This window comes from Peromyscus californicus, unplaced genomic scaffold (genome assembly GCF_007827085.1).
Source record: "Peromyscus californicus insignis strain IS unplaced genomic scaffold, ASM782708v3 Scaffold_21__1_contigs__length_65335640, whole genome shotgun sequence".
NCBI classification, from domain to species: Eukaryota; Metazoa; Chordata; class Mammalia; order Rodentia; family Cricetidae; genus Peromyscus; species Peromyscus californicus.
In genome coordinates this window covers 28,549,007-28,563,256 of record NW_026294514.1, presented here as the reverse complement: position 1 = coordinate 28,563,256, position 14,250 = coordinate 28,549,007, and the positions used below count along the sequence as shown (strand labels likewise).

Sequence of the window (14,250 nt, the reverse complement as noted above, 5' to 3'; positions counted from 1 at the left end):
GATCCCCGATCGACCTTGAACCTCCTGCTCTTCCGGCTCTACTCAAGGGAGCTGGGGAGGGAACGGTGAGGCCCACCTTGAACTTTCTGCAGTCTTGAGTCTACCCCTACCCCTCCAGGCCTCTGTCCCTTGCTTCAAACCTCTTACAGTTTGGATGACCCTGATAATATTTCAGATAGGTAAATGTGGCCTGGGAAGCCACAGGTGGCACCAAGAAAATGAGGCAGACACGAGACAGGAGTGTGGTATAATGACTTCAAAGCCTGTGCCGTCTAGTCTGTGAAAGTCGAGGGGCCACTGCCCTCGCATGGGCAGTGACTCCGGGCACATCCCTGGGTCCCGAGGAGTGCCTGGCCCTGGTGCTGGGTTCTTAGGGTCTTGTGAGTCACCAAGGTGGGGTCTCTGAGGGGCAACATCTTGAGGGTCACACCGGCATGTGCAGCTCATTGTACTCATCCTGGCCATCTTCATCAAAGTTTGGCTCGGCGTCTTCGGAGTCCAGCTGCAGAAGGGAGCACAGGGTTGGGAAAGGCAGGGGAGCATAGATGTCTCCTTCTGTTCCTCACAGCCTCTTCTAAACATCTCATCTCCCTGCTCCGGGACCCCAGCTTGAAGTACTTCCCTGGCCAAAGCCTTCATTACCCCGGGTCACCCAGAACATCCAAATCACACCAATACATTGGCAACCATGACATAGGATGCTCATTCCTAGGATCACGGCACCTCTGTACCCCATATCTGAGCATTCAAGAATTGCAAAAAATGGAACAGTGAGATGACTCAGCAGATAAAGGTGCTTGCCACCAAGTCTAACGACCTACATTCAATCCCCAGGACCCACATGGTGGAAAGAGAGAACCAACTCCTGAAGGCTGCCCTCTGACCTCAGCACATATACATAAAATACATTTTAAAAAACAAAAGAAAATAAAAGAAAAAATTTAAAGAATAGCAACAAGATATCCTTTCCTATCGCTGACAGAAACAGGGCTCACGACTGATGTCTGGGCCATGCCAACCCATACGCAGCCCACGGCCAGGTGTTTTCATTCTACACAACTGTCCACAGCAGCCCTGTCTTGTTCTTTCTGAAGCCTTATATCAACAGCTTTACCTAGATTCACATTTAAATCTCCCAAAAGTTCTATGACAGACTCTCCGAGCCCATTATACTGGTGAAAACAGCATTTCAGAACAGTCAATAACTTTCCCAAGTTCGCACACCCCAACAGGTAGTCCGGACTTTATAAACTGGAACCTGGGTATCTAATTCCAGCATCCATCTGCCTTAATCCTGCCACCCCAAGCCATCATCCCTTACCGCCTGCAGCTCCCTGTCCTGGAAGAGCCGGGGCAAAAGGCAACGCCTCAGAGGCACCGTGAGCAAGAGCAGGAAAGGGAAGGCCAGTGAGGCCGCCGTTGACTTGACCACCCAGAGAAGAGCGATGCAGCCCAGCTGGATGCAGGTGAACATGTGCATCCGCCACGTCTTCACCTGGGGTACAGGCTCAGTCTCATTACACAGTGGCCACTCTGCCCCCACCCACACCTATGGGAACGTGGCTCTCCAGGGCCCGGTCATCCTCTCATTCGTCCCTTTCATCTCTAGCTGGGCAGCCCCTCCAGACCCCCTCCCATCATCCTGCATATCCCCAGCTCCATGCATCCGGGCCTGACCTTGGTCACGTAAGGCTGCTCAGGATGGTGCTTTGCTGGCATGAAAATGAGCAGCAGACGTTGGGACAATTGGATACCAGAGAGTGACGTGACCCCCATGTACAGGAAAATCCCGAAGAGCACAGCCAATGGGATCCTGCGCAGCACAGCCCCCATGACGATAGACAGGCCTGGAGGAGGTGACACAGATCTGCCTAACCCTGTGCCCTGTCCTGCCCGGACAAAGGGCCTGCCTGGTAAGGGAACAAGATGCATCTGACCAATCTGGGCCTCACAAAGAGAGACGGAAGCAGGACAAACGGAAAGCAGGGAAGAGCTCCCAGAGTGTCCGCTGGCTGACAGGTTGGAGACCCGAGGGGGAGCTAAGCGTGAGGCGCCTGCAGATTCAGGAGGGTCCAGCCCAGGGTCGTGAGGATTTCAAGCCACCGGGCCCAAGAGAACAAGTCCGTGGGAAGACTCCATGCTCACCCACAAGGCTGGCAATGAGCACGCCGGTGACCCGCTGCTCCCGAACCTCCTGGATCTGGGGCTTGTCGCCAGGAGCGATGGCCGTGCGCATGACCGTCAGCGCGTTGACATGGGTGACGGAGCGGACGGTGGCAGCCGTCAGCCAGGGCAATCCGAACAACCCGCAGAGGCCGCCCAGGGAGCCGATCAAAAGCAGGTCAAGATGGAAGCCCGAACCCTTGAGCAGCCTCCGTGCCTTCTGGCTGACAATGAGCCTATGAGGAAGAGAGAAGGAGCCAGCTAGCAGCAGGCAGACCTGTAATGCACATGACAGTCACCCAAGGCTTGAGGCGCGGGGGGGTGGGGGCGCACTGTAGACAACAGCTCTCCCCAGGCCTGTCAGCTTCCTCTTTCACGTTCCCAAATTAAAGTTTTCACACTGCAGGAAATCGGAGCCAAATTCTCATGCTGCGAACATTTAAAAGCACCACAAAAGCCAGATGCCAGATCAGACCACGTGATTTTGGGTTTAACCAAAACGAGAAATGTGTGAGCATTGCTGGGTGAGAGAACACCCTGCCAGAATTCTGAGAACCGCCAAGTGCCACCCTGCCAGGGGTGGTAGTGAGAGAGGTACCAGGTCAAACCATCCCGGGAGAACCATGCCTGGGCCCACATGCCCACATCTCTTCCTGCCTGTTGCTCTAGCTCCTCCACCCCCTCCTCCTCCTCCTCCTCCTCACTCCTGCCGGATCCCAACAAACACCTCGGATCCCAACAAACACCTCGCAGCCTACCACGGGGCACCCCTCCACGGATAAGATACCCCTGCCTTCACCCTGAAACCGAGCCATCCCTCCACCTCCCCTTCCCTTTCCAGCCCCTCTCACGCAGTGATCTGTGTCTCCATGAATATCAGGATGAGGACCAAGAGTGCAGGGACAGCAGCGGCCACCATCATCCACGGCGGGAAGGGGCGGGCGCTGCCCAAGGGTGGGATGAACCACGTGCGCTTATGCGGCGAAGTCACTGAGAGCCCTGTAGGCACCATCAGCTTCTGCATGGCGGCGGGAAAGAAGATGTGGGCCAGAGACTGAGGCTTCCCATACAAGAGGTATACACTGCAGCTGTTCCTACCACAGAGTTCCCAGAACTCTAGGGAGCCGGAGGACATAGCAATGGGACTTTCCCCCTAACTCCACAGCTGTGGGGAGACCTGGTACTCTGCACCAGCCTACTTCCAAATTCCTCCCACTTGGGATCATACACAGTTCAGACACCCTGGATAACCCCGCCCTGGGCTGAACATCACAGCAGCCCCTGATGCGGCCCTAACTTCTTGTCACCAGGAGAGTTGGGCTGCAGCCCTGCTCTAGAAGCTGGGGCTGGTGGGGATCTGCAGTGCCCACTCAGGTGGGACACACTCACCTGCGTGTAGGTGTCTGTGATGGAGTAGTCCACCAGGACCATCACCAAAATGGAAATGGGAATGCCAAAGTCCCCAATGATGCGTCGAGCCTGCCAAGGGCGGCCAGAGGATGAGGGTCAGGAGACAACCCCAACCATTTCTGGGGCCAATCTGAGAAGTACCCCAAGATGTCCCTCTAGGTGACTCTCCCGTGTCCCAGCCACAGTTGGGTGGCACTACTGTCTTGTTGGCCGGGAGGGGGCAGGAGGAAGACTCTCGGGAGCTGAGCCTAGCAGGGACACAGGAATCAAGGGAGACAGGGGTACCTTGCCTCCCAGGAAGCGGCTGTTCCTGAACTTGCGCAGGAAGAAGGCGATGAGGAAAGTCCCCAGCATGAGGATGAGGGACAGCAGAGCTGTATTGGGCTGGTTCCGTGGGCCCGGTGGTCCCTCTGTGGGGGGCAGGGCACTACTATTCAGTTCCAAGCCAGTCTCCAGGGTCCCCTCCAGGGCCCCCTCCGGTGGGTAGAATGGCAGCAGAGGATGCTCTGTGAACACCTGTGTGTGGAGAAGAGGATGCCTCACTCTCCACAGGCAGATGGCAAACCCAGCCCTGGTGTCCCTAACCTCCACTTACACACACACACACACACACACACACACACACACACACACACACACTCAAATAAAACCTATACCTATACCCTCTCCCTATACCTTGCTCTCGGCAAGCTCCAGGCCTCCCTAGGGCGCCACCTCCCTATCCCTACCCACCCTCCGAGAACTGCCACACCTTGTAGAGCTTGTGAAAAGTCTCATAGATGAAAATGAGCGAGATGAGGAAAGCGAAGATCTCCTGGGTAAAGGGCGAGATGTAGCGGACCAGGAAGCTGCCCTCTGCAGCCACCAGGGCCAGGACGAAGACCACCAGCCACAGGCCCACCCACACTCGACCAGTGAGGTATTCCAGGTCCTGAGCTCGGCAGAACTGGAGACAGTAAGGAGGGTGGTTACCGACAGGGGGCCCGTCTGCCCCGGAGCTGGTGCCTGTGGGTTGAGCAGGGGTGGACTCCAAGAAGGGACAGAGTGCAGAGACCCAGCTCCTGGACACCCGGATGAGGGGCTGACAAGGGTGGGCAGGAGGGGCAGTGCCTGGGGTAGGGAACAGGCTTCACCTTGAAGAAGGCTTCTTCAAAGACCAGCAGAGGTCCGGAGAAGCCCACCACGAGCAGTGGCTGGGCCCCCAGCAGAGAGAAGAGGACCCCAAGCACAGCTGTAGACACAATCAGCTCTGACACGCCCATTAGCCCCTCCGTCTTCTCTCCTGGGGTGGAAAGGGGTCAGCGGGGTGGCCGTAGCCTGGCTCTTCCTGTCCAGTCCCTTCCTCATCTAGCTCCCCAGCAAGAGCAGAACAGCTCCCAGAATGACAGACAAGACCACACTCCCCAGGAGACCACAGCAATCCTGTCCTTGTACCCCTCTTTGTTTTTTAGCCCCCCAAACAAAGAGATCGCTGGGGTTTTCTGATCCAGTAGGGGATTGCAGCTTCCCTATCCCCTCTGCCCATCACCCCACTAAGTGATGTGAACCACATAACCTTGCAGGTGACATCTGGCCCCCACAGTGACCCCAGGAGCCTCACCTAGCAGCCCCCCAAAGGTGATGGCAGGGCTGAGGGCTGCAAAGTAGATGAAGAGCACAGCCGCCACACACTGGGAGTGTAATGCGTCCCGCAGGTCACTGGGGTAGTGTGGGTACCGGCGCTTCACATCCCGCACTAGCCCCCCAAACACTGAGCCTGTCCGCTGCAGGGGATCATCTTCAGAGGTTGCCTCGGAGCCCCCCATCTCCAGAGACAGTTCTGGGGAAGGGAGCAAGATGCCGATGGAACACAGGCCACTCCTTCCTGTCTGGAAGCCCTGGCTGCAGCCCCCACAGCATTGCGGGCAGGGGTGGGAAGGGCACAAAGGACTCAGAGAGTCAGGACTGGGTCGGGGTCTAACCTTTGCCAGGGGCCACATAACCCCCCCGGGTGGTCATCTCCACTTTGGTCTGCTCCCGCTCCCGCCGCTTCCTCAGGAGCTCCCGCTGGAAGGCAGCCACGGAGCGTAGTAGGTCACGGCCCTCCACCTCCGATGGGGGTATCACGATGCTGCCATCCAAGAACTCGCTGATGGCACCCAAAAGGTCCTGCCGGTCATCTGCCTGGTAGGCAGCCTCGTGAAACAGCTGGGAAGAGAGTTGGGCTCTCAGGGGTGGGCCAAGAGAGCCCAGGAAGAAGATTTCAGAGAGGTGGCATTGGGTCACAGAGGTAGGGTGGGGAAGACAGGCAGCCATATGCACCAGGACAGTCTAGGAGGGAACTCTAGAACATATCTGACTGGGCAGTGCCCATCTCCTACAAGCTACTGAGCACCTCAGACATCAACTCGGCTGGGAGACCCTCCTACCCAAGGCCAGTCATGGCCAGCACCCCCAACCCTTCAGTCCACATCTCCTACTACATCCAAGGCACTGAGTGTGGGCTGTTCTGTTACCATTCTTTTCCAGGCACAGCGCCCAGGGTTCCGCTTTCGACCCTGGGCTAGCCGCCCGCCAGCTCCACTCCCGAGACGGCTAAGGGACAAGCAGGTCCCAGGTGGACAGGGTCTCACGTCCCAGGTGATGGGACTAACCTTGTCAGACATGAGGGTGGCAATGGAGCGTCCTAGCTCATGATAGTCGGTGCTGGTGTGGCGGGGCCCCAGCATCACAAAGAGGAAGCGGACAGGCACGGGGACCTCGAGCACAGACTCCAAGAGAACAGCCTCGCTGAGCCGCACAAAGGCTGCTGCGGGCTGCTCCAAGAAAGGCACGCAGCCTAGAGGAAGAAGAGGCAGTGATGGACAAGGGGGGAAGAGTCGAGGCAGGCCCTGGAAGGGAGACCCGGGTTCTTCTGTACAGTGGGGCAGTTGGGCATTGCAACTCAGCTCTAAAAGCCCCCTGTCCACCTGCATGTTTATAGTCACCTAACAGTTACCCATAGGGGGAAATTAAGGCTTGCACATAAAGACTGCTGTCTTCCTAATTCCTACAGCGGTGCTATATTAAACTAGCAGTAGTTCACAGCGGAATGGGATGGGATGGAAGCAGGCAGGAACGGGGAAGAAAGGACTCAACAGTAGCCTCCTCCAGAGGTCCAGGGGAACAGACCACAGGAGAGAGCACTCAGCAAACCCCATCCCCGGCACCCAGCCCTCCTTACCCACAAGCACAACAGTAGCCTCAGCGTCTTCGGGGATCTTCTCCAGCAGTTTCAGGCTTTTCCCCCGGTGACCATCTCCTCCGGGCATATGGAGGGGCTTCTGAGGACGCAGAACTGGAATAGTGCTGGGACCCAGCCTGGAGGCCATGGCAGGCCCTCCCACCCCTTGCCCCAGCCCTAAGTCTGGGCCCTGTTTCCTCTCTCCCCAGCCTCTTAGAAGGGTCCTGCACCCTCCTCGATGCCCTAGCCCACCTCAGCTTTATCAGCTGCATGGCTGCCATGGGTCAGGCACTTCACCACACCAAAACCCTGTATTGCCAGCCCAGGGAGTCCTTGTGTGTGCCACCCACAGACCCACGGCATGCTCGGCACCGTGCCAGGCACCCGACCTTCCCGATCTCAACGAAACGGGGCATCTTCTAAGTTCCCAGGCCCAAGTCAGACAAGGTCACTGACCTCCTTGGCATCCGGGTCATGCGGCCACAGCGGGGCCGGCTCCCCTGGGTCATCAGCCATGGTGGGTACCGCACCATCAGGGCCATGACTAGGGGTTGGGTGGTGATTGCCCAGGACTGAGTTCACACTGGAGCTGGATGGATTCCGAGGGAAAAAGCCACTGTCCTTGTCATCATTGGGATGGCTAAAGAAGGAGACAAGGTCAGTTGGAGAGGCTTCTGTCAGACCGAGGTCACAAGGAGGTGAGACGTGAGAGGACCACAGCCTCCAGTCCTTTTCCTTAACGTGAGAGCTTTCTATTGGTTGAGGCCGTAGAAAGACGGAAGCGCGTCAAGGATGCATGCTCAAGACTGAGACCCTCTCAGAAGAGGCAACGCCCCCAGAAGGACAGCCGAAGCAGACGGAGCCCTCTTCCCAGCCCCTCACACCTGTGTTTCAGGAGCAGAGTCCGTAGGACGCTAGCCCTGTCCTCGGGCCGGATCTGGTCAGATACAATCATGGTCTCCACCACAAGGTGAGCGATGCCCGGCAGGGTGGTCTGCTCCAAGTCCAGGAGAGCCGCTCCTAGGGCACAGTAAGAGGAGGAGCCGTCCTGCCAGACAGGAGAGCCACCCCACAGCCTCGCTCCCCAAGGGCAGGCAAATGTGCAAACATGAGCGGAGTGCCAGGGTCCTACAGCAGATAACACACTTCACAGGCAGCTGGGGGAGGACATGAAAGCAGAGCAAAAGAAGGGCCAATGGGGGCGAGTCTTGGCCTAGAGTGCAGGTAGCTAGAAGGTCCATTGTGCCCCCAGGTGGAATCCACAGCCCTGGCCCCCTCAGAACTCCCAGAGTGGTCCCAGGGAACCGGGCAGCCCAACACAGGCTGAGCTATGGTGGGGAGAGGGTCCAGTGGCTCAGGCCAGACTGAGGAGCCCTACCCTGGGCAATGGTCCTCCTGAGCTCCAGCAGGCTCCGGAAGGAGAGGGAAGCGACATGGGGCTTCCCCCAGCGCTCCGTCTCCTCCTCCACATCTTCCTCGAACTTGATCCATCGTGCCGTCTCCCGCCAGTGTGGCTCCTGGCTACGGTCCAACATCAGCTCATTCAGCTCCACGAACACCTGCAGTGGGTATCAAGGTGAGGGCCCGGAGGCTGCCAGGGTTAGGGCTGTCAGGAGAAGAAAACTGGATCCCCAAGGCCAACACCCGCAGGCTACTATACTTCATGAGGCCTCCGATCCAACTTCTTTTTCTTCTTCTTCCTGCGCAGGATGGGAGCCAGGCCACTGGGGCTGCCTCTCCCACCCTGTATCCGGGATGGTTTCTTCACTAAGTGTCTCCTCACACCAGGGTTGTCCTCCAGCCGATGGCCTGTGGACAAGGCCCCAAGGATCCATCTCTGGGTCTGACTTACACGGCCCACACGCACCGGGTCCCTGTTGTACCCACCAAGTCCACCCGGTTGTTATGACAGACCACATAATCCAGGTGGCCACTTCCCAGAGCTGGAGACTGACTCTCAGGAAGTGGAAAGACACAGTACAGAGCCACCTTGTACCACGGACCGAGCCACAACTAAAAGCAGATCCCAGCTTACGTCTTCAGCCCCATCCAGACCCTGAAGCCCCTACCACACCCACTGGTCCTCCCTGTCCCTAGACACCTGGCTCCCCCAAATCTACAACACCCGAATCCCAGCCCCACTAGTACCCATCCAACAGGCTTCTGCAGGGTTGCCTGGTCATCCTCCCACTTGCCCTGCCCAGGCGAACAGCTGGGGACAGGCTGGCTGCCCAGTTACTCACAAGCAGCTACCCCTGCCAGGGGGCTCGGGTGGCCCCTCATGGGCTCCCACAGGCCATAGTCTTCAAAGTCCAATACAAACATTTCCAAATCCTCTGAGGCCAGCAAGTCACCAGAGCCGGGAACTGGATTCTTCCCAGGGCCCCGGTCCTCAGTGTCCCTGGGCCCAGGACTCAGAGCCCCATTGGGCTCCATGACCTTGTCCAGCACGCTCGTCATTCCCCTGGTGGCCAAGACCTCAGCCCCTGATCCTTCCCAGAACCCTGGATGTCCCAAGAGGTGGGAGCCTCCTGCAGGAACAGCCTTTGCCCACACAGAGCTGGAGGTAGTAAGGTTTCCTGCTCCCAATTTTCCTGGTCCCCCAAGTCTATTTCTGCTGCTGCCAGCTCCCACCCTGGATCTGTAAATACACCCTCCCTATGACCCCCCCAGTCCCGCTGCCATCGGATTGTTCCTGTCCCTGTCCTCAGGCCCTGGCAACTTTCCATGACGTATTAGCTCAAAGCCCTAACTCCCCCCACCTCTGCCCCCGCCCACACCCTGTGAATCTTAGGAGGAGGAGGAGGGAGACCAGTGATGCCCCTAGCCTGGGCACAGAGCCCCATGGGTGATGACAGGTGGCACCAAAGCCAGGCACTGATAAGATGGAAGGAATGTGCCGAGATCACAGCCAGGCCAGGCCAAGGGTGGTAGGAAGGAGTAAGGGCAGTGGCAGGCCTGGCCTGGGGAGAAGCGGGGGCCTGGTGGTGCGGCTCAGTCCTCAGCCTCCAGGCAGGTGGGTGAAAGTAGAGTTTACAGAGCAGTGAGGTCTCAAGAGAGCTTCCCTCCAAGAGTACATGAGGAAGAGGGCTGTTTTATGCAATAGGTGACTCAGAGAGCACTCGTGAGTGACACAGAGGGAAACAGCTCTGGAAGAGGGGTAGCTTTGTGAGATTAAGCTCCCTCTGCCACTGAGGCACTGTGCAAAGGACTAAGCCCCCCCCCGGGGGGGGGGCCTCTTCAAGGTCCACTCACTCTTCATGTCATCCAGATCTGCAGACCCCAGCATCTGGGCCTCAGCCTCATCAGTGGGCACCCGCTGCTCTGGCCCAGGGTTGCCCAGGGCACTGCCCGGGCACAATCGCTCCCGCAGATCATAGCTGGCTGATGGACTCCAGGGCCGGGTCTTCTCTGTAGAGATTCTGGAAGTCCGGGCTCTGGGGCTGGGAGAGCTGAGGAAGCAACATGAGCCTTAGGTTTGATGGAGAGAGGCAAGGAAGGAGCTGGCTAAGCTAGTGGGTTCCTGTTACTTCCCTGGTCTCAGGAGCCAGAGTGAATACACAGGCCCCCTTTCCCCAACATGCCCATCCTGCCTGCTGCTGGCTCATCTCGTCTACCTGTACCCCTTCCTCTTCACCAACACTCCAGGTCTAGAGGACCCTTGACCTCTGGCTCAACTCTTCCTTTTCTCCTCTCTTGCTCCCTCCCACCTGGAAACCCGGAGACAGATGAAACTCCCATCCCATTCTTCACCTTCCAGGTCACACCTAGGGACACTATTCAGGGTTAGGAATCAGGTGTCAGGGACTTGGGCCAGCTGGTCTGGACTGCAGTGGGTTCTGTTCCATGAGCGCTAGCTGGGTCCAGGGAGCTGGGACCAGTACCTGCCGGAGCGCTGGGGGCTCTGGTCAGAGTGCAGGCCCACAGAAGGCAGGGCCTTGGTACAGGCAACCTTGTTAGAAAGGCCGGGGCTCTCATCCTCATCACTTCCAATGGAGAACTGTGGACACACATGGACAGACTTACCTCCCAGCGGCCACCTTATCGCGTCCTGCACCCGCTCTGTACCAACCCCTTGGCCAGCCAACCCTCCTTCAATGAGTAGACCCTACCTTTGCTTTCTGTGGGGGCCCCAAGGGTGGGGGTTCCACAGGCTCTGCCTCGGACTCTCCTTCCTCTTCCTCTTCTTCCTCCTCCTCCTCATCTGCTCCAGCTCCCCCCTCCTCCTGGATAGGGGGTGTCCCTTCTGAAGGGGGAGCAGAGGTTTTCTCCTTCTTCCTCTTCCTCCTGGTGTGCCGAGCAGAGGTGGGGGGCAGTCGCCGCAGCTTGTGGGGTGGAGGCAGGCGGGCTGAGAGCGGGTGATGGGTGTGGTGGGATGTGTGCCGGTGAACTGGGGGTGCAGGAGAGTTGGTTGAGACCCCTGAAGCAGAGTAGGGCTCCCCCCCCACACACACACACACTAAGGAGCACACACCTTATTCTAACTCAAGGTCTCAAACAAGGGCACCCTAATCCTTCCTCTATAGCCCCTCCCAACTACTGCGTCCATGCTCCTGTCGTTGGTGAGGCCTGGTAGAGTGGGGTCAAGGGTGACAGAGAGGGAAAAGTCGCAGAAGGGAGCAGGGGATGTGATACAGAAGAGAACCAGAAGCTGAGGGAAGACACACCAGGGGATATGGGAGAGCAGAGAGTGAGTGGGGCCAGGGTGGATGATGAAGGTCACAGAGGGAGCCTCAAGCCCATCTCCCCTCCATCTCCCCTGGTCTGGAGCCCAGCTCCCCTGACGGGTGAACAGGTGATGGTGTGGAAGGCAGGATGATGACTTAACACGGCATGGTGGCCCAGCACAGCGTCCAGCACAGGATGGCACTGAGTGATCAAGCCGGAGGTGAGCGCAGTAATGGTGGCGATGAAGGTGATGGTGGTGAAGGCTGCCGCACTAGGGGTCCCCAGGCTACCCACACTCAAAGTCCCGCTCGCTGTAGCTGCGGCTAGGCTTCTCAGGGTCCCAGGCCGGGGTCTTGCTGATGAGGTCCCCAAACCTGCTCACAGCCAAGGTCTTGCCCAAGTCATCATCCTCCTCTTCTACGTCTGGACCCAGGGGGGGCTCCTCCAAGGGCACCCGGACCTGCAGGCCAGATAGCCTCTCCTAAGGACCCCTAGTTCATGAACACCCACCACCACTCCCAACTCCATACTTCAACCTTCCCAACAACCTCACCCTTGCCTGCATCAACATCCCCAAAACACCCTCTGAGGGCTTCCCCACGCCTTGGGAGCTACCAGCTACGGATGCGTGAAGTACTAACAGACCCCCTCTTCCTCCACACCACCAGTACAACTCCATGCCCGGATCTGGTGGTCCCAGGGTCAGCCAGAGGGCACACCACCCATCCTGCCCCTCCTCCCCCACCCCACCCTCCACGCATCAGTCACCTGGGGTAGGGGGGAGGCGCCCCCGGGCGGTGGGATCACCCCATTAGCCATGGTAGGGCTGAAGACTTAGGAGTCTCTCAATCACTATAGGACCCAAACCCTGGGTGAGAAGAAGAGGGCGCTGCGGAGACCTCTTTGGGAGCCCTGGGGGAGGAAGGCGGGGTCAAGATTCAGGCTAGTGGGCCCCCTCCAGGGAACTAGATCCCAGTGTCCAGCCCGCGCTCCCTTCCGAGGCCCAGCCCGGTTCAGGTCAGCCCGATGTCCCCACCCGGCCTGGGGCCCACGCCTCGCCCTTAAGTACCTCGGGGCTCCGGAACCTGCGGGGCCTGGGAGAGCCGCCGCGCCCCATGTCCCTCCCCGCTCGCTCCGGGGCGCGGCTGCCGGGTTCCCGTCCGGCCTCTCGCCGCGCAGAGCCCGGCCGGGTTGGACGCAGGCGCCGGAGCCCGCAGCCCACGGCTCCACCTCCTAGCGCTTGGCTCGACCGGCCAGCCGCCGCCCGGCCGCACAATGGGAGCGGACGAGCCCTGACTTACCCCGCCCGGACCAGCGCGGACTCCGCGCTCGGGTCCCCGCAGGATCCCACCTGCCCGCAAGACCCCTCTCCAAGCGCCCCACGCATTGCGGGGGGAGGAGGGGCGGGTGCACGGCCCTAAATTCCCACAATCCCTCAAACACACTCCTCCACCTTGCTTTTAGCCACCCCTCCCTTCCCCTCAGGAGCACTGGAGGAGACCCCCTCCGCACATACAAGCCTCTCCAGCCTGGACAGGAGATCACAGACCCCTGGAAGCAATTGCCATCAACACCTCGAGTCTCAGCTCAGCTGATGCCCTTCAAAGGCCTGGCTTCTGGAGCTGGGCACCACCCAACATTTGACCTTGGCACATTATCTACCCATCTGTAGCCAGAGGCAGCTGAAACAGGGGCATTCCAATTGTGCCAACCACTCTAAAATCCTGTGGCTAAGCTTCCACGCCCCCGCCTCCACTTCCCCAGCCGCTGAGGACCTGTCTCAATTTCCAAGGTCAGAGAGCTCTTTGGAAGGAGCACCTAGACCCCTGTGTGTTCTTCTCCGGGTGTCTCTGAAACTGGGCACCTAGCACAACCCATGCCCATAAAAGCCCTGGATAACAGTCGGCTTAAGCCATGCCCCTGTACCTTAGAACAAACGAAAGTGGACAACAGGGGATGACCAGAGGGTCAGCAGAAGGTGGAACAGGCAGGCTCCAGCAGGAGAAACAAATGTCTCCTGGATCTGCAAGAGAAGTGGAAAGGACGAGAGAGGGGCATGTGCATTACCCCTCTGCCCCCTACCCTGCAGGATCTCAGCACCACCCAAGGAAAGAGATTATACATACAGAGCTTTGTGGGGTGCTGAGGAAAAGTTGTCTTCTGGTTTCCCACTTTGTGCTCAGAGCCCTGTGCTCGGCAGTGCCCCGCCCCCCTCAAATCAAGGCTTGCCCCTGTTTCTTTCCTATTGTGATAAAATACTTCAACAAAAGCAACTCAAAAGAGAACGGGTTTATTCTAGCTTCCTGTTAAGGGTACAATCCTTCACGCTGGGGAAGTCAAGGCCACCGGAGCTTGACACAGCTGGTCACATCACATCTGCAATCAGGGAAACAAAGATGAATGTTTCCCCCTTTCCAGTTTACATAGTTCAGAATCCCCTGGCCGGAGAACGGACCTGCCACAATTAAGATGGGTCTTCCAAGAGCAAGGCACTGTGGTGTGCTGGTATGAGGCTTTCATCTCAGCACTCAGGAGGTTGAGGCAAGTGGATCTGTATGGGTTCAAGGCCTTCAAGGCCAGACTGGTCTACACACCAGTTCCAGGCCAGCCAGGGCTACATAATGAAACCCTGTGTCAAAAATCAAACTCCAAAAAGTCGGTTTTTCTTTATCAATTAAGACAATAAAGAATGCCCCACAGGCATGCCCAGAGGCCCACCTTCTGCTTTCAGATGCTGTCAAGGTAACAACACTAACCACCACAGGGAACTATTATTTCAGCTAAGAACATGGAGATGCAGGAAGCTG

At 58.1% G+C, this 14,250-nt stretch overlaps 1 protein-coding gene across 4 annotated transcripts; it reads right to left on the bottom strand.

Annotated features, from left to right (window-relative positions):
• Positions 1 to 230: 230 nt before the first annotated feature.
• Slc4a3 (solute carrier family 4 member 3) lies at positions 231 to 13,391 on the bottom strand. 4 transcript variants are annotated; one of them, XM_052749971.1, is made up of 23 exons: positions 13,370 to 13,391; positions 12,212 to 12,355; positions 11,738 to 11,903; positions 10,888 to 11,165; positions 10,660 to 10,775; positions 10,031 to 10,227; positions 8,436 to 8,584; positions 8,154 to 8,334; positions 7,660 to 7,795; positions 7,232 to 7,415; positions 6,776 to 6,875; positions 6,207 to 6,391; positions 5,535 to 5,760; positions 5,174 to 5,392; positions 4,707 to 4,855; positions 4,325 to 4,519; positions 3,859 to 4,089; positions 3,553 to 3,642; positions 3,015 to 3,181; positions 2,146 to 2,399; positions 1,678 to 1,847; positions 1,322 to 1,495; positions 231 to 502 (listed from the first exon to the last, which is right to left on the bottom strand). In XM_052749971.1, exons 2-23 carry the CDS (start codon positions 12,260 to 12,262, stop codon positions 425 to 427), a joined length of 3,696 nt encoding a protein of 1,231 aa, XP_052605931.1. In that variant the 5' UTR covers positions 12,263 to 12,355; positions 13,370 to 13,391; the 3' UTR covers positions 231 to 424. The 4 variants fall into 4 exon arrangements, with proteins under 4 accessions (XP_052605931.1, XP_052605930.1, XP_052605929.1 ...); XM_052749970.1 differs by lacking the exon at positions 13,370 to 13,391 and adding an exon at positions 12,745 to 12,870; XM_052749969.1 differs by lacking the exon at positions 13,370 to 13,391 and adding an exon at positions 12,513 to 12,727.
• Between the last annotated feature and the right edge of the window lie 859 nt (positions 13,392 to 14,250).